General features: G+C 36.4%; 2 protein-coding genes across 3 annotated transcripts in view; one reads left to right on the forward strand and one right to left on the reverse strand.

Moving 5' to 3' along the window:
* Nucleotide 1: 1 nt before the first annotated feature.
* Nucleotides 2–16,827, forward strand: UBA5 (ubiquitin like modifier activating enzyme 5). Of its 2 annotated transcripts, XM_045791771.2 has the most exons (12): nucleotides 2–622; nucleotides 1,901–1,946; nucleotides 2,059–2,148; nucleotides 6,397–6,506; nucleotides 7,381–7,467; nucleotides 8,106–8,190; nucleotides 8,920–9,024; nucleotides 9,203–9,330; nucleotides 11,046–11,181; nucleotides 11,474–11,549; nucleotides 11,690–11,796; nucleotides 12,331–16,827. In XM_045791771.2, exons 1-12 carry the CDS (start codon nucleotides 462–464, stop codon nucleotides 12,412–12,414), a joined length of 1,215 nt encoding a protein of 404 aa, XP_045647727.1. In that variant the 5' UTR covers nucleotides 2–461; the 3' UTR covers nucleotides 12,415–16,827. The 2 variants fall into 2 exon arrangements, with proteins under 2 accessions (XP_045647727.1, XP_045647731.1); XM_045791775.2 differs by lacking the exons at nucleotides 2–622; nucleotides 1,901–1,946 and having other exon boundaries at nucleotides 2,059–2,143.
* The window catches only part of NPHP3 (nephrocystin 3), a 43,199-nt gene continuing 41,148 nt past the window's right edge, over nucleotides 16,074–18,124 (reverse strand). Inside the window, exons 26-27 of the mRNA XM_045791768.2 lie at nucleotides 17,905–18,020; nucleotides 16,074–17,090 (exon numbers count right to left, since the gene is read on the reverse strand). Of these exons, the coding sequence (XP_045647724.1) occupies nucleotides 16,913–17,090; nucleotides 17,905–18,020 (294 nt within the window). The 3' untranslated portion in view covers nucleotides 16,074–16,912. The remainder of the gene's footprint in view (nucleotides 17,091–17,904; nucleotides 18,021–18,124) is intronic.

Genomic DNA, 18,124 nt, shown 5'->3' on the forward strand with positions numbered 1-18,124 from the left:
ACCGGCAGCCGTAAGACCTACAGGGTCCGGTGCAGAAAAGGGTCCGTCAGGACCTTGAGCCTAGGAATAAAAGATCCCGGTGTTTCTTGTAGCCGCGGGGCTGGAAAGGCAATATCGCAGGCCGCGGGCTTTGGACGCTAAGGACCCCCGCCCCTGCTGTGGCCTGGTCTCGTAGGACCCGGCGAAGAAGGAAGCTAAGAGGGGCGTTGTGGTTTTGTTTTGTTTTACCTGAGGGGGAGCGATGACTGCAACGTACCGGAAGCGGCACCGTGGGAGGCCCGCGGGAGCGGCGGCGACGTGTCTTCTGTGCGGCGCTGGGAGCACTTCCCCAGGGTTCTGGGCTAGGAAGGCGGCGGCTACGTGCCTCCTCACCTACCCCTGGCGGGGCCGGCAGGCTTGGCAGCGTGGGGCGGCGGCGGCGAAGACCGGGGCTGGGAGCGTTGGCGGCCGGGGTCCCAGCCATGGCCCAGTCTGTGGAGCGGCTGCAGCAGCGGGTAGAGGAGCTGGAGCGGGAACTGGCACAGGAGAGAAGTCGGCGGGCCGTGGGGGGCGGCGACGGAGGAGGGGGCCGGGTCCGCATCGAGAAGATGAGCCCGGAGGTGGTGGACTCCAACCCCTACAGGTGACCTGCGTTGAGGGTCGGAGGCGGGCAGGGGGTGAGGTCAAGGTCTGCGAGTGGTCAGGAACGAGGCCCTCCCTTCCTGTTCAGCTCACACGGCCTCTCAGCCCCCTCTTCTTGTGCTGGGGTCCTGCTCCCAAACGCGCAAGGCCAGCTCTTAGTAGTGGTGGAAAGATAGTCTTCCTCTCAAAACACCCACCCACCCCAAAACCGAAATGAAGCCATATGGTTCTGCTCCTGGCATGCTGAGGATACACGTCCGATTTCCCAATTCCCCTGCCTCTATTAGTCTACCTCGTTCTGCATAAAGCTGATAGTAATAACTTTCGGAAGATGACATGAAATGTAAAACCCACTAAGCATTAAACTTCGAGTTTCATAAAGGCTTCTCAGCATTTCAAAACTGGGGACGTGGTGGGCAGAGCAGGATTAGCTTTAGCTTTAAAGCTGTTCGACTTTACCAGTCCTGTCAGCTCCTGGCCTTTCAGCTGGCTGAATATAGTGCAGTGGTTATAAGAGTAAGGACTCTAGAGCCAGACCGATTGGGTTCAAATCCTAGCCCTTAGTTGGATTTCCCGTGGTTACAGGAAATATTTGTGTGTAGTAGGGACCAATGATACCTGTGAAATCTTCAGATAATACCTACAACTGAAAATCCAGAAGTAACAATGTTGGCAAACAATTTAGAGATTTGTTAGGAACAGTTGAAAATGAGGAAGAGGAAAAGGGGGTCCGGGCCAGAAGCCTGTAGAATTTCCTAGCAAGCATGGTAGAGCTATTTGACTCTTTAAAGTGTAAATGAATGGGACTTTTATGTATATGTGTATAGGTTTAAATGTATACATTAAAAACTTAACAGTACGTGCTTACTAAGAGTAGACATCAACCATCCATTATGGGCAGAGACAACTGATGTTAAACATTAAATCTGGGTGTTAAACATTAAATATTTACCTATGCTAAGAAAACACAGAAAAATGTTGAAATTTCACTTCAACCTGTCTCACCTGGACACTTAACATTTAAGTCAGTTGTTTTCAATCGTGGCTGTCCATTAGAATATCTGAGGAGCATTTAAAAAAAATCTTGTTGCACAGGCTACAGGTGGAAGAGTATTCAGTGTTTTTAAAGCTGCCCAGGTGACTTAATTTCATCTGGTAAAAGCCAGCTGAAAGATTCTTTTAAAGCATCAGTAGTGATTGAGTTTTTCTGCGATGATGCGTGTTTACCTATATCACAATTAAAATTGTAAGCTTTAAAACATTTTTTCTTTGTTTTAAGCCGCCTGATGGCTTTGAAACGAATGGGAATTGTAAGCGACTATGAGGTATGGTAAACCTTTCCAAGGTTTTGAAGATGATTTTAATAAATGAAAATAATTTCTGACAACATTTTTGATGAAAAGTTAACCGACAAATATATAATTTTGCATTTCACAGAAAATCCGAACCTTTGCTGTAGCAATAGTAGGTGTTGGTGGAGTTGGTAGTGTGACTGCTGAAATGCTGACAAGATGTGGCATTGGTAAGGTAAAAACATTTCTCTTTGCCTGTCATATAGGGAAGCTACTCACTTCTGGAGTAAATCAGGTATAAATTAGGAATTTTTCTCATTACTAATGGTTTATTGATTTGGGGTGTCTTTATTCATATTGTTAAGAGAAGTTAAGAGACAACCCCACCCAAATGGAAGCTGATATTAACGCTAATAAAACAAGGAATATCCAATTTCAGGAGTTTTGTGTTTGGGATAATATATATTACAATTGGGACTTAAATGTTTTAGATACAGAAGCTTAAGAGAGAAGGCTGTTAAATTGATAGTGTATGAAACACAGGCATCTAACAAACATTTTTTAAACATGCATTATACAAGATGAACTAGAAAGCATGTACCTTTTTTTTTCCAAATAATAGTGACCCTATATTTTTAAAAATTTATTGTAGTTGACTTACAGTATTAGTTTCAAGTTTGCAACACAGTGGGTGATCGAACAGTTCTGTACATAACTCAGGGTTCATAAGTAGTCACCACTTGTCACCATACAACATTATTACAATATCATTGACTATATTTCCTATGCTGTGCTCAACGTTAAGAATAAAATCTTGCCATTCATGACAACATGGATGATCTAGAGCGTATTATGCTAAGTGAAATAAGAGAAACACAAATACTACATGATTTCACTTATATGCGATCTAAAAAACAAAACAAATGAACAATGAAAAAACAGACTTAACTGCAGAAAACAAACTGGTGGTTGCCAGACGGGGGGAGGTGGGTGGGAAGATATGTGAGATAGGTGAGGAGGATTAAGAGATACAAACTTCTAGTTAGAAAATAAATACCCTTCCTCTTTTTTTTTTTTTTTTAAGATTTTATTTATTTATTTGACAGAGAGACAGCCAGCGAGAGAGGGAACGCAAGCAGGGGGAATGAGAGAGGAAGAAGCAGGCTCCCAGTGGAGGAGCGCGATGTGGGGCTTGATCCCAAGACTCCGGGATCATGCCCTGAGCCGAAGGCAGATGCTTAACGACTGAGCCACCCAAGTGCCCCCACCCTTCTTCCTCTTAAAATTGAAATGGAGAATGTTCTAGATTTTTTTTTTAACCTATACTTTTTTCCCCCACTTCTTTTCTAAAACTGATTTAGGTTGTGAGTAGGAAGGAGAGATAACCTTATACCAGTCTCAGATATATAAAGCTAAAGTCCGTGATGTTAGATTCCTAGTGGTTGAATACCAACGCTTTCCACAATTGATTTCCCCCTCTTTAATTTGTCATTTTGACAGAGCAAGCATTTTTCCCACAAAGTTTATTGGTGCTTTTTAATGTGTTGGTCTGTCTCATGCCCCAAATTCCTTTCTTTTTTTTTTAAAGATTTATTTGAGAGTGAGTGCAAGAGTGCATGCATGAGCAAGCTGCCGGGGTGGAGGGGGCAGACAAGTGCACTCTGCCCTGAACACAGAGCCCAATATGGGGCTTGATCTCAGGACCCTAAGATCATGATCTGAGCTGAAATCAAGAGTTGGACACTTAACTGACTGAGCCAGTCAGGTGCCCCCATGCCCCAAATTCTTAAAGTGGTTTCAAAGTTGGCAGTCATGTATCCATATAGAAAAGGCAACACAAAAATACTAAAAATGTTTATTAACATTTTAAAGTGTTTCAAGGAGTTTACAAAAGCCAGCCAACAATTGCTTAGAGTTCACATAAGAACCACGGCTGATTGACCTAGGATAGTAGAGATCATGGAGATTATGACTCTCAGGTTTGAGTGTGCTTCAGAATCACTTGGAAGGCTTCTTAAAACGTAGATTGCCAGAGCCTACCCAGTGGTTTTGATTCTTTAGGTTTCGAGTGAACCTAAGAATCTGGATTTGTATTAAATTCCCTGGTAATTCTGATGTTCTGGGGGGATTTTTAAGAACTTCTGGATCGTTGTTACTCAGTCTGATGCCCAAAGTTGTATCATCAGCATTACCTGGGAGCTTGTTAGAAATGTATACTCTCAGGCCCCACCCCAGGCATGCTGAATTAAGAATCTGTATTTTGGGGCGCCTGGGTGGCGCAGTCGTTAAGCATTTGCCTTCGGCTCAGGGCGTGATCCCGGCATTCTGGGATCAAGCCCCACATCGGGCTCCTCTGCTAGGAGCCTGCTTCTTCCTCTCCCACTCCCCCTGCTTATGTTCCCTCTCTCTCTGGCTGTCTCTGTCAAATAAATAAATAAATAAAATCTTAAAAAAAAAAAGTGCTTTCAGAAAAGGGGTGGTGACCCACTGCCTGGGTATGGCTAGGGTTGGCTAGGGTTCCCTCTTCTTTTTTATTTTATTTAATTTAATTTATTTTTTTAAGGTTTTTTTATTATATTCTGTTAGTCACCATACAGTACATCCCTGGTTTCTGGTGTAAAGTTCGATTATTCATTAGTTGCGTATAACCCAGTGCACCATGCAATACGTGCCCTCCTTACTACCCATCACCAGCCTATCCCATTCTCCCACCCCTTCCCCTCTGAAGCCCTCAGTTTGTTACAGATTCTTTTTTTTTTTTTTTTTTTTTTTTTTTAAGAAGAGGGAACCCTAAATGGATTCTCAGAAACAAACTTAGGGTTCCCTCTTCTAAAAAAAAAAAAAAAAGAATCTCTATTTTAACAAAACTCCAGATGATTCATATGCATATTAAAGTTGGGGGAGTGCCCCTATATTTCTGACAAGCTCCTGGTGATACTGATGCTGCTAGCCCAGGCGGTGTTTTGAGTAGCAAGGCTGTAGAACAGTGGTTATCAGATTTTGCTGTAATTAGAATCACCTGGGAAGTTCAAAAAATTTTTGATACCCAAAATGGAGTAGAATCAGTCTTTGGGGATGGTACACAGACATCAGTGTTTTTTAAAACTCTCCTAGTGATTCTAGTGTGCATTCAAGTTTGTAAGTTAAGGATCTACATAGGTAAGTTTCAGAACTCTTCATTATGTAAAACAGATAAAGAAGCAGCTAATTCACGGTTAAATAGGAATGTGTAAGATTGGAGACTCAGAGCCTTTTACCCCTTTTGCCGTGGCCTGGATCACCAGATCTAGATTAGCTGCTTTATTTTACAGATGAAGATACAGGTCTAAAAAGTGAGTGACTTATCCGTGATCAGAGCTAATTAGTGACAGCTACAACTCATACCTCCTATCCCCAAATTTGAGATTTCCTTAGCTTATAAACCAGCTATGAGGCTGAAGACTCAAATTTAATTCTTGGCCTGACCTAGTAAGTACTGTCTAGTGAGCTGAAATAAACTATATTTTGTTTTAAGTTGAGTCAGAAAATTATCATAGAGGGCAGACAGGGGTGATGTATTTTCTAGCAAGATATTAAGGGTTACCTAGGTGTTGTTCTCTAGGTTGGGTTTATTTGTTATTGTTAATAAGATCCCCCCCTTCTTCTTCTTTTTTTAAATAATTTTAGCTGTGCACAGGATGGTGCACCACAAGCCACAGCCCCTGGCAACTGCTGCTGTAGCCTTTGCCTCTGTGCTCGCTCTGCCCTGGCCTCTTCCTCCATTTTTGTTTTTATTTTTAAATCTAGGATGCTAAGAATTGTGTTACAAAGTCATAGAATTTTAGATGACGGAAGGGACCTTGGAAATACTTGAGTGCAACCTGATAATTTCTTACTGATAAGAAATGGGATCTTTAAAAAGGTGTATGTATGAATGTGTGAGTGTGAGAAATGCTGTTATGCCTAAATATATAGAAGGAAACAACAGTTAACTTACTGGTTAGTAATTCTGTTTGGGGTGATATTTTAGCCATGGTTTAAGAATGGTGTCAGAGTCACAAAAGGAGTCATGTTATACTATAATTTTAAGTTATGACATTTGTTATCTTATTTTAAAATTTTATTTATCTAATGTGTTCTTGACTTTTAGTAAATGATTAGAATGAAATGGAATAAACATTAATTTCTCAATGAGTCATTTAGAGAGGCAGTAAGTGTTATGGTTCAGGTGCAGATACTGGGTTGAGAATGCTTGAATTTGAATCCCATTTTCATGTATATTAGCTGAGTGGCTTTGGGGTTTGTGCCATAGTTGTCTCATTTATACCTATTGAGCATGAAATGAGTTAATATATGGTATCTAGTGCTTTAGAGTTAGCTGATATTATTACTGTCAAACTGTTAAACCCATCAAATGTGAATGAAGTCCACTAATTTATTGTTTTTTATTTTTAGTTTATATTTTGGTCTGTTTTTCATCAAAATACCACTATTTTCATTTTAGTTGCTACTCTTTGACTATGACAAGGTGGAACTGGCCAATATGAATAGACTTTTCTTCCAGCCTCATCAAGCAGGATTAAGTAAAGTTCAAGCAGCAGAATATACTTTGAGGTAAATGGAATAACAATTAAAGACTATATTTAGTGAAATTTTAGTTCGTGTATTTTGTATAAATTAATGTCTGGGTGGCTCATTCTGCTTCTCCCTCTGACCCTCTCCCTCTTGTGTACGCTCTCGCTCTCAAACAAATAAAATCTTAAAAAAAAAAAGTTAATGCATAGTTTTTCTCCATAAAAATGCAGGTTTTACTTATACAAATTGTCTTACCTCTTGGAATGGGGTTGGCAGCCTTTTTCTGGGTAGGGCTAGATAGTTAATATTTTAGGCTTTGAGGGCCAGCTGTGACACTGCCCAGCTGTGTAGTGGTAGTATGATAACAGCTATAGGCAATAGAAGAATGAATGAGCATGGCAGTGCTCCAGTAAAACTTTCTGATGTTTAAATTCCATGTAATTTTAGCCTGTTATGAAATATTGTTCTTTTCTGCCACCGTTTGAAAAAGGAAAAACCATTCTTAGCTTGCAGACTTCATAAAAACAGGTGATAGGTCAGATTTCGCCCAAGGGCCTTACTTTGCCAACCCTTACTCTAAGGGTTTCTTTGTGGCCTCAAACATACTTGCACTGAATTAAATAAGGAACAAAGAAGCCCTTTTGTCAGGCTAGGCTATAGCTCACAGAGGTGATAAAAGCTTAATTCGGACCACATGCATGATGGGAACATTTTTGTAATCCTGTAGTCAACATGTTTTGAATGTAGTCCTTGAAGTGGGTCAAAGGAAGTAGAAGAGGGCTTCGGATTTTCTTTGAATAGCTTGAATTCCATTTTTCTGACCTCTGTTAAATGATCTTTTTCAGCTCTTTTTCCTGCTTTCACTTAGTATTCCTACCAGTAGTTTAATAAACATTCCCTTTTTCCCTCTTAGGAACATTAATCCTGATGTTCTTTTTGAAGTACACAACTACAATATAACCACAGTAGAAAACTTCCAGCATTTCATGGATAGAATAAGGTAAAATTTTATTTATGAATGTTTTGCACAGTGTCCAGCTCAGTTAAACAAGTATTATTAGAAAATCTGATGTTTAACTCGGTTGGTTGGTTGATTTGATATATATTTGTTTTTAAAATAGTTAATTTTTATGTGATCTTTATGTATTAGGAGCTCAGTAAAAAGTAAATATTGTCCAAAAAACAGTAACAACAAAAAACCAAAAACCCTGTTATTACAATGATAGAACAAGGGATCCTCAATTATAAGTTCTGTGTTCTAGGTTATATTTTTATGTGAAAGTGCTTTTCTGCAGACTGTTGTAACACCACTGAGATATTGAATTATATTCAGTTTTTATTACATTTACATTTGGAGTGAAACATGAATAAAAGTCTGAAAGCTGATAGGGAAATGGTAACTTTTATGAATAGACTTTATACTTCTTGTGCCTTCCAGGCGAAGTACTGTAGTATCATTGATGTTCATATTAGTTACTCAATACATACTAGATCTTTAATATTAAATACTATGTCATAATTGTACTCAAACATTTACTGAAAGAATAAATGTGTGCCTGAACAAATACAGCCTAATTAGAGTGTATTTTGTGTCCTGATTTTTTTTTTTTCCAAATAAAATTTATTTTCTTTACCTAGTAATGGTGGATTAGAAGAGGGAAAACCTGTTGATCTAGTTCTTAGCTGTGTGGACAATTTTGAAGCTCGGATGGCAATAAATACAGTAAGTATTCCTATTGTATAAGATGTTACACTCATGGATTTATCTGTTTTCTTGTATAGTTCTGCATTTAAGAATAGTTCTGCATTTAAACCCTCATGTAATGTGTTTTGTTAATTTTTAATTATTTCTTACCCTACTTTTGAAATTTATTCTAATAGCTGTGGGATCTGTCTAGCCTTGCTGGTATGGCTTATCTTTCAATATCCTGTTCTCTCTTACGCTAATGGAGGAAACTATAAAATAGTAGATACTTCTGATGTACAATTTTTAAAATAAATGAAAGTCTTAAAATGTCTTAACTCTATGTCAGCATTGGTTTTAGCTTTTGTTACTTTAAGATATAAACATGTATAAATTGCCTACAAACCTGGTTTCTCAGAAATAAAATTCTTTGAATTACTGTGTTTTCAATTTTTCAAAAGATTTTGCAGTTTTTTGCTGAAATTATTTTAGAAAAATGAATTTTTACATTAAAAGAAATCCAATAAGCCTAATGGCTCAATTTAATTAAATAGATGTTTATTGACTGCTTACTGAATGCTGTCAGTTTACTTTTTAAATAGAATGGCATTTGCCAAGGAATTCCACTGTTCATAACTTTCCTCTTTAGAAAAATTTAAAAAACCCTTGGTAATCCATTTAGTTAAACCCCAATTTTTCATGAAAAGAACTTACAGTAAATTACTTCTTTTTATGTTCTTTCTTATGTTTTCACCTGTTTCTATCAAGGCTTGTAATGAACTTGGGCAAACGTGGATGGAGTCTGGGGTCAGTGAAAATGCAGTTTCAGGGCATATACAGCTCATAATTCCTGGAGAATCTGCTTGTTTTGCGGTATGCATAATTCACTTTGGCTTATTTTTTTCACTAGTAAGTAATAGAGTTTCTAGGGGTACTGAAAATGTATTCAAAGAAAAAACAAACTTTGCATGTGATGGAGTACTATTTTGAGCATGTTATACTTTTTTCCTTTTATTTTGAAATATATTTTCTTTCATCCTTTTTCATGTAGTGTGCTCCACCACTTGTAGTTGCTGCAAATATTGATGAAAAGACTCTGAAACGAGAAGGTGTTTGTGCAGCCAGTCTTCCTACCACTATGGGAGTGGTTGCTGGGATCCTAGTACAAAATGTGTTAAAGTGAGTAAGGGCTAATTTTTCTGAATAGTCTTGTTTGTTTTTGATAAAAATATATTTCATAAAGCATTTCAGATATTGGAATTTCCAGCTAAGTATTTAGTTTTTTAAAAATCTGGTTTTAAATATATGTACGTTGTTTAATATATGTATAATATATATGTACTTTTAACTTACATACATATCTTAGTATATCTAATTTAAATATAAGCATACATATAAATACACGTTACTCTGTATTTGGAATAGCTCATGTTAAATGGTACAGTGGTACTGGTGTATTTATATTTGAAGTATTAACCAAATGATTTAAATCTCTGCAGTTCTGACCAAAGGGCTTAAACACACTTCTTTATTTAATTCTAACTAAAAATAATATGAATGTGATTAATCATGAATGAGGATAATTGCTATCCCAAAACACATAATCCAGCAACCACATCATCTAAACTATAGCAACAAAGAAGTGCACGGATTTCTTTGCAGCTAAAATTAATGTCAAAGGGTTTTTGAACCAACTCACACTTTATTAAAAGCAGAACCCCTTTAGGTGTTTTCTATCTCAGGCCATTTTTTTTTCTCACTTTACAACTTTAGTAAGCTTTGTTACGTTTCCTAACCCTCCACTGTAATAAGAACAAATTGCAGCATGATATAGAGAGGCACCCTGATATCAGAACTGTCAGCTACCAGCAAAAAAATTGTAAAAAGCATATATGAGAAATCTCAAGGCAACTGTATAGGGCTAGTTCATATAAAAAAACTTCACAACTGTACAAACTGTACAAACTTCAGTAGGCCCTATCTAAACAAAACATTTTAGAGTATGCTACCCAAAGGGTGGGGGGGAGATCATGGTTATAAACTGTTCTTTTAAGGATGTGTCAGATTTAGCCAGCCCCTTACTGATGGACATTAAAGCTACTTACAGATTTTTTTGCTTGTTAACAGTGCTGTAAACAACATCTTGCATATATTTTTGTATAGATTTTTATAGATAAGAATTTTTAGAAGTGGAATTTCTGAGTTTATGCAATATTTGACAGATAGTACTAAATTTCTCCTTCAAAAATATACATTTCTATCACAGAGTAGGGAGTACCTGGTACACCCACACTGGTTGATAACATTGGGTATCATCAGACTTCTTAATCTTTGTTAATATGATGGGTGAAAAAAATGGGTGTCTCATTTTAATTTTCAGTTGTTTATGGAAAGGCGTGAGCACTTCTGTTTTTCTTGAATTGTCTGCTTCATATCATTTGGTCAGTTTTTTGTCTTGTTATATATTAACATTCACTGCAAATATTTTTCCTTTTGTTTATGTTTTGTATGTGATTTTTTTTTTTCCTCTTCATATAAGCTTCTAAAAGGAATTAGATTTGACTGGTTGGGAGCACAAAGGAGCTTTATGGCACACTGGAAATGTTCTGTTTTTGATCTGGTAGTGATTACATGGGTGCAAACTTCTGGAAAATTTCATTGAGCTGTACATTTAAGATTGTAAAATTTAAGTTGTATATAAAAATTTTTAAAAAGTAGTTAGATTAAGTACCATATCTCGGGAGTCTTCACATTTTAATCTGACATCAGTACTTAAAGTATTTTGTTAAAAAAAAATCATTATGTACTTCAATAACATTTTTTAAAAATTCAGTTACTTCTAATACTTTTATGGTTTATTTCTTTGTTAAGTGTACTTTGATTTGTTTTTCTAGGTTTCTGTTAAATTTTGGTACTGTTAGTTTTTACCTTGGATATAATGCAATGCAGGATTTTTTCCCTACTATGTCCATGAAGCCAAATCCTCAGTGTGATGACAGAAATTGCAGGAAGCAGCAGGAAGAATATAAGGTATACATCAATCCATCAGAATGTATGAGAGGTCATATTATTTGGACAGTAATTTAAAACAATTATTTAGATTTGGAATACAAGATAAATGGATTCTGGATTTTGAAAGTTTTATTTATTGTATCTCAAAGGTGGAAATGTTAGTAAAAAATTCACCATGCTTCCAAAGTGAAAAAAAATCTCTCCAAAGTCCTTTCTTGCTTTTGGTAAAATAAAAAGCCTGTCTGAGTTTTTGCTCAATGCTTCAGAGGTCTGAGAGTAAGAACACTTTGATACTGTTTGATTTCTACAGAAAAAGGTAGCAGCATTGCCCAAACAGGAGGCTGTTCAAGAAGAGGAAGAGATAATACATGAAGACAATGAATGGGGTAGGAATTCTTTCATAAATCAAAATGGCCGTGTCAGATCTCTTATGGGAGGGAATATAATTATAATTGTACAAATTTTGAGTAATTATTGCTTATTAAGTTTCTTGAAAACTGTTACAAGATCAAATTTAACTCTATAGGTATTGAGTTGGTATCCGAGGTTTCAGAAGAGGAACTGAAAAATTCTTCAGGTCCAGTTCCGGACTTACCTGAAGGAATTACAGTGGCATACACAATTCCCAAAAAGGTACATCCAAAATCTGATTTACCATAAGTAAATGTTATGTAAGAGAAAATGTTTATCTTCTTTCCTCTTCATCCTAGTTTATCATGCCAATGCAGTATTTACTGTTTTAGATATTTTACACTATAGGCATTAAGATGTGTGAGAGAAGGTGTTCAGTGTTAATGTGGAAATAGGCATAGTACCTTTTAAACTGTTTAAAACACAGACCTAAAAGAGTGTTATTGACTCATGAATGGATCAGATAGAGTGGATTTTGATTAAGTCAAGATAACATTTTTGTATATTGGGCATTTAGCCATTTAAAAATACCACTTCACTAGAGATCTCAAGAATATTGAAATTACTGCCTTGTAAATCAAAAGATTGGTGGGGAATGTAAAGGATTTTGTCTGTTCTAAAAATTAGAAGGCATATTTCTTGAAATTGACTTTGTAAACTAGTTGAACATGGTTAAAACTTAGTGATTATATATTCCTAAGCATCACAAATTTTATATGGTTATTTTTTCACTATGTTTCCCCCCTTTGTTGATAGCAAGAAGATTCTGTAGCTGAGGTAACTGTGGAAGATTCTGGTGAAAGCTTGGAAGACCTTATGGCCAAGATGAAGAATATGTAGATAATGGACTGACCTATATTTTATTTCCTGAGTTTAAGCCTATTCCCTTGCAATTAAAAAAAATCATTTAAAAACTGACAAAGCTTAGGGCAGCATTAATTGATACACAATCTTCACAGAATTGTTACACTTTTTGAAAATAGTGTTGTCGCTTTTTCCTTTCAACTAAATCAGTAACTCCTAAAACTCATGTTTCATTCTAATTAGGAAAACTTGAAAACTTAGCCACTGAAATGCTTTGGCCTTTTGGGAGGGGTGGGAAGAAAGGACCAATATGATGCTGTATTTGTTCTCCTTTCACTAATCTTTTGTGGTCTGTTGCCCAAGGCCATGGATAATAAAGTAGTATGTGGTTCTCAAATATAGGGAAAGGACAGGAAGTACAACCAGTTGATAGAGCTAGCAGGTATCTACTCATTGTATTTAGAATCCCTCCTTACAAGAAAAACTATCCACTATTATTGGCCAACAGTGAATTTAAAATAGTTAATCTATAAAATAAAAAATATCCTCTCAGATGTTACCTAAATACAAGCTAAAATGTAGTCAGTGGAAGAAGTTTGTAAACCTGTATATTCAAAACAAGACAAAGGCAAATAAAAGTAAGCTTTCTTCATGGATAAGCAAATAAAGGTACTTTCAGGAAGTACAAATTATATTTCTGCATTGACCAAGGAAAAGAAATCCTTGCATCTGTAGAATACATATCTGGAGTCACTGCACTTTACTGAGGAGTAAGGAATAAATTTAGTTTAAGGTCATCTAGATTATACCCATCATATGGGCCACCTTCTGAGTACTTCATTTAAATTTGATTTTCTAGATAGATAATTGTCCTGTATTGGCATGAAAGAGACCTAAATTACCTCTGTAATGACTGACATGTATTTATTCACTGGAAGAGCATCATTTACTCTAATCATGACCACTAAATTATAAATTGATAAACTGGTTTTCTCTGAAGTTGCATACAAATAGAGAAAGCTTAGAGAACCTAGTTAAATTCCCAGTGGTTTGGAGACCAATAAAAAATATGCATGTGTAACCATTATTAGTAGGATGTAACTATGCTATGCTAATCTTCTATTTTGATGATTTTTTTTTTTACTTTGAAGATATGAATGACTAAATTGTATCTCTAGGGAAGAAATATTAGTACAAAATGAAAAATGCAATTCCACTTGTAAAATAAAGTTCTGGTTTCAGAAAGTCCCAAATATCAAGTATGTTCAGTATATTTGCTTTGAGATTGTAGAATCATATAGTGATTCTTCTGTTTAGAGTAAGGTCAGGAAAGTAAGAGGATGGTAGCCTTGAAACTTATTTATGTTGCCTTGGTAGGTCATTTGCCATTTAAAAAAAATTAGTGAATTCATCTGTAAAATAGTTTTTTCTAGTTACTCAAGATGTTTGGAAATTCAAAAAAGAAAAATAACCCCATTCCTTTGGAACATCAGGTACACTGATTTGGTAAGGCTTTGCTTGTAATTTAAAAATTGTATGGTTTAGGGGCGCCTGGGTGGCTTAGTCGTTAAGCGTCTGCCTTCGGCTCAGGGCGTGATCCCGGCGTTACGGGATCGAGCCCCACATCAGGCTCCTCTGCTAGGAGCCTGCTTCTTCCTCTCCCACTCCCCCTGCTTATGTTCCCTCTCTCGCTGGCTGTCTCTATCTCTGTCAAATTAATAAATAAAATCTTTAAAAAAATAAAAAATAAATAAAAATTGTATGGTTTGATAAAGTATAATAGCCAGCACTCATCTTTGTTCTGTTCTTAACATGGCATTGCACACTGTTGGTGTCTTACACTGTACTATTACCTAATTTATCTGATTTCTTTGTCTAATATTTTCCATTAAAAAATAGTTGATTTTACCAGAAAAAAATCTGGTAACAGGTATCTTTTGCTACCTGGAGTGCTCTCTTGACAGTCTGTATGCCATGAAAATATATATAATAGTCGATATGAGAAATTAATCATCACCGAGTTTTACATTACTAAATAAACCTGTAGTGCTTGACCATATTTATAAATACTATAGTTTCTAATGTGAAAGAAGGACACACTCCCTAAATTGCTGTAGCACAAAGGCTCTAAATTACAGTAAAACAGTATGTTCAGCTTTAAACCCCTTCTGCATTGTGATTGGGAAGTTAATTTATGTACCACTTAAATATTTTATGTGGTGAAAAAAATACGTATCCTAGGTTTTCTCACATAAAAATACTCCTTGAATACCTACAAACACAGATAACACAAAAAGGTAATAACCATTTAAGAATATTAAAGAAGCTTTAACCCTCCAATTGCATTTTTTCCCCATATATCTCTTTCTGCAAAGTATTAATGAAAATTATAACTACCATTATTTGGTTCCTACCAATTCAGATGTAATTGAGTTGTCTGAAAGCTACCTTTTTCATAGCGAAGGTGTGTATCGGTGTGAACGTATTTCTATTTGAGAACGTCAAATACAAAGAGATGTCTGTCCCAGCTTTTTTTTTTTTTAAGATTTTGAGAGAGTGTGCACATGTGTGTGCATGCACGCGCACGAGAGAACATGAGTGGATTAAGGGGAAGAGGGAGAAGCAGACTCCCCAGAGAGCAGGGAGCCCGATGCAGGTCTCCATCCCAGGACTCCAAGATCACGACCTGAGCTGAAAGCAGATGCTTAACTGACTGAGCCACCCACGTGCCCTTATTTTTAGTTTTTTAAGTAGACATTTTACATGAAAACATATGAGTTGGTAGTACAATAAGTAGTAAGATCAAAGTATAGCTTTCAAAAGTATATTTAAACTTAAATTTCGTGAAATATATGGAGTCCTCAACCTCCAACTGTAATTAATTTTTACCATAAATCACTTTGAAGACTATTATGTTTCCACTTAATGTTTTTCAAGTCCAAATTTTGTGGGAACAAAGAATAAATGCCTGTGATTCTTTTGCTGGTTTTTCCCTTTTTCAGGGTTCTTCTAGAATATTAATCTCAGATTATTTCATAAGGAGTTTTTAAAGGCATTAAATTTAATATACTACTATAATGTATTAAATTACTATACTACTAGATAATCAAACTTTAAATTTTAATTACTTTGTGCCTTTCATAGCTGGCAAACCCAGAAAGATGTATGATGGTCATATTTTATCTTTTTTCCTTTTGCACTTCTCTCAAAAGGGGAAGAAGGAGGCTCATTTTATAAGATCCTGTCAAATTTCTTCTAAGTCACCACTATAGTGCCTTAAAATCAGACCTCTGCTGCTCAGACTTAGGTGCATATGAATCACCTGGAGATCTAGCCAAATTGCAGATTCTGATTTAGTAAGTCTGAGGAGAGGCTCTCCAGTCTTAATTTTTCATAAGCTCCCAGGTGGTACTGATGATCCTGGTTCATGGACCACCCTGTGTGTAGCCAAGCCTTACTGAACATTAACCAAAACCCTATAAAGTCGCCAAAACCTAATTTGAGCAAACCACTCAGTATGGATATTTTTCAAGTATTTTTTGTAATGTTCAAAGTATTTATTAATTATGTAACTACAACTCTCTTGTATAAACTTGAGTGAGAAAAAAACCTTGAAACTGCACTTTTATTTTAAAACAGTGAAGTGATGGTTATTTCACCTTTCACCTTTATAATTAATATGTTGGAATCTTACAGGTATTAAAATTGAAGATTTTATTATATATAAATACGTAAATGGTACAAAACTAAAATGTGACAACATTTATAAAACGTGTAAAACATACTTCATTTTCAACATAAAATAGACTAATCTGAGTTTGAAATAAATGAAGAGATAGATTTAGGCCATTTAAGAAAGGAGACTGTCATGTCCCTGTTTTGGGGGGGGGGTGTCAAAGAATGCTAAGAGCTTGCCTTATTGCATTAATAACTTTAGATTATGCAGATACATGTAACACATCAGAACAATGTAGAGAGAGTAGAAGGCAGAGGGCTTGGCCCAGTCTGCTCATGGAAAAGGTAGAATTTTAAAACATGTAGCAGTCAGAGACAACTGTTACTAGTTCAGAAAACAATTCAAACCTTTCATAAACGTTATCCCTTTATTCCTTGAAACTTTTCTTTGAGGTAGAGATTTGGGCGAGGCTACTGCTGAAAAGCACGACCAGGAATGGTGAGGCTAACATTATAGCTCTTGAGACATGAAAGAATTATGGAATTGAATTCCTTGTCTTCACGGCTATGCAAGCTCTTATTGAGCAGAACAATCCACTCTTGATGATCAATTCTTCATGTCATTTTAGGGTTCTAATGTGTCCACATCCATGGATCCCATACATTAAGAAAGTTAATTCTTTGAAGCAGCTAACACTGACACAATCATGACTCAAACTTTAATGTAGTCCTATGCAATTTCATGCAAATATCCGTTAAACCACAAAATTAAAACATTTTTTTTTTGTTTTAAATTATGTTCCAAATGTTTCTTAATTATTTTATCCTAAGGTGCATTTGCAATGAATTGTAATTGCTATTACCTCTGTCCTTGAAGGTAAACATTAGGAGAATGGGTTGTTTTTAAGCTAAATGTGTCTCCACTTGAGGAGTGTCGGGAAGGAGCTTTTCCACCCAAGAGTGACGTTTCTGCTTCTTTTATTTCCATCGCCCTTTTGTATAGTTCAGCAGCTTTTTCAAAATCCCCTTCTTCATAGCTTTGAAAGAAAAAATTGTTAAAATGAGAATATATCCTCTTAACTTGAAATGACCTTATAGGATACAGAATAACAAGTTGTGAATAATTCCTCACTTTCCCCTTTCTTTTTCCAGTGTGTGCATTCAGGCAGACCAGTAAAATAGAATACCCAAACTCTTCTTTCAGAACTGCTAAAGTATATCTCAGTGCCTCATAGAGATACCATTAAGACCATGTTGTAACAGATGCAGTGAAATTGCTAAGGAAAGTCTCTGCATCCTGAGATACACAAACACAGATAAAGGAAAATCAATATGCACTTGTTTTTTTAGAGAAAAAAAGTGCATACAGGGTGGGGGGGAGGAACAGAGGGGGAGACAGAATCTTGAGCAGGCTCCAGGCCCAGCACGGAGCCCAACGCAGGGCTTGGTCAAGGCTCAGTCTCACAACCTTGAGATCATGACCTGAGCCAAAACCAAAAGTCAGATGCTTAACTGACTGAGCTACCTAAGCACCCCAAAATCAACATGCACTTCATGGTAAATTAGTTTCTGAGGACAGTAAATTGCCCATATTATCCCAGAACCAGTTACCTGCAAATGTAAATCATCTTTCACTATTTATACATTCCTCTACAAAATAGATGATGCGACGTTCATTTCATTCTGGATACTACTTTAGTATCTTAAGTAAATCAACCCAGAACAACCCCTTCCCCTCTTATAAGAAAAAACAATTAGCCTTAAATAGTCTGTGTTGTTCTATAGTAAGTCAAATTAAAGCTGTTTTAAAATGGAGTTTGGCTGTTACCAGGAAACTGAAAAAATTCTTACCTAAGCACGGCTAAATTCTTTAATGTTTCTCCAACTCGAGGATGCATCCGACCCAGGCTGTCTTCATAAATCTTTAATGCTCTTTCATATAATGGCAAAGCTTCGATGTGTTTTTTCTTATTAAGAAAACACAGTAATACTTGAACACACTGAGTTGCTGAAATTACTATAAACATTCTGGACCAAGCTGATCTATTGGAGTAAGCCCATTTGCAAACGT

Source organism: Ursus americanus, chromosome 20, assembly GCF_024610735.1.
Source record: "Ursus americanus isolate L20-20 chromosome 20, mUrsAme1.1.p, whole genome shotgun sequence".
NCBI classification, from domain to species: domain Eukaryota; kingdom Metazoa; phylum Chordata; class Mammalia; order Carnivora; family Ursidae; genus Ursus; species Ursus americanus.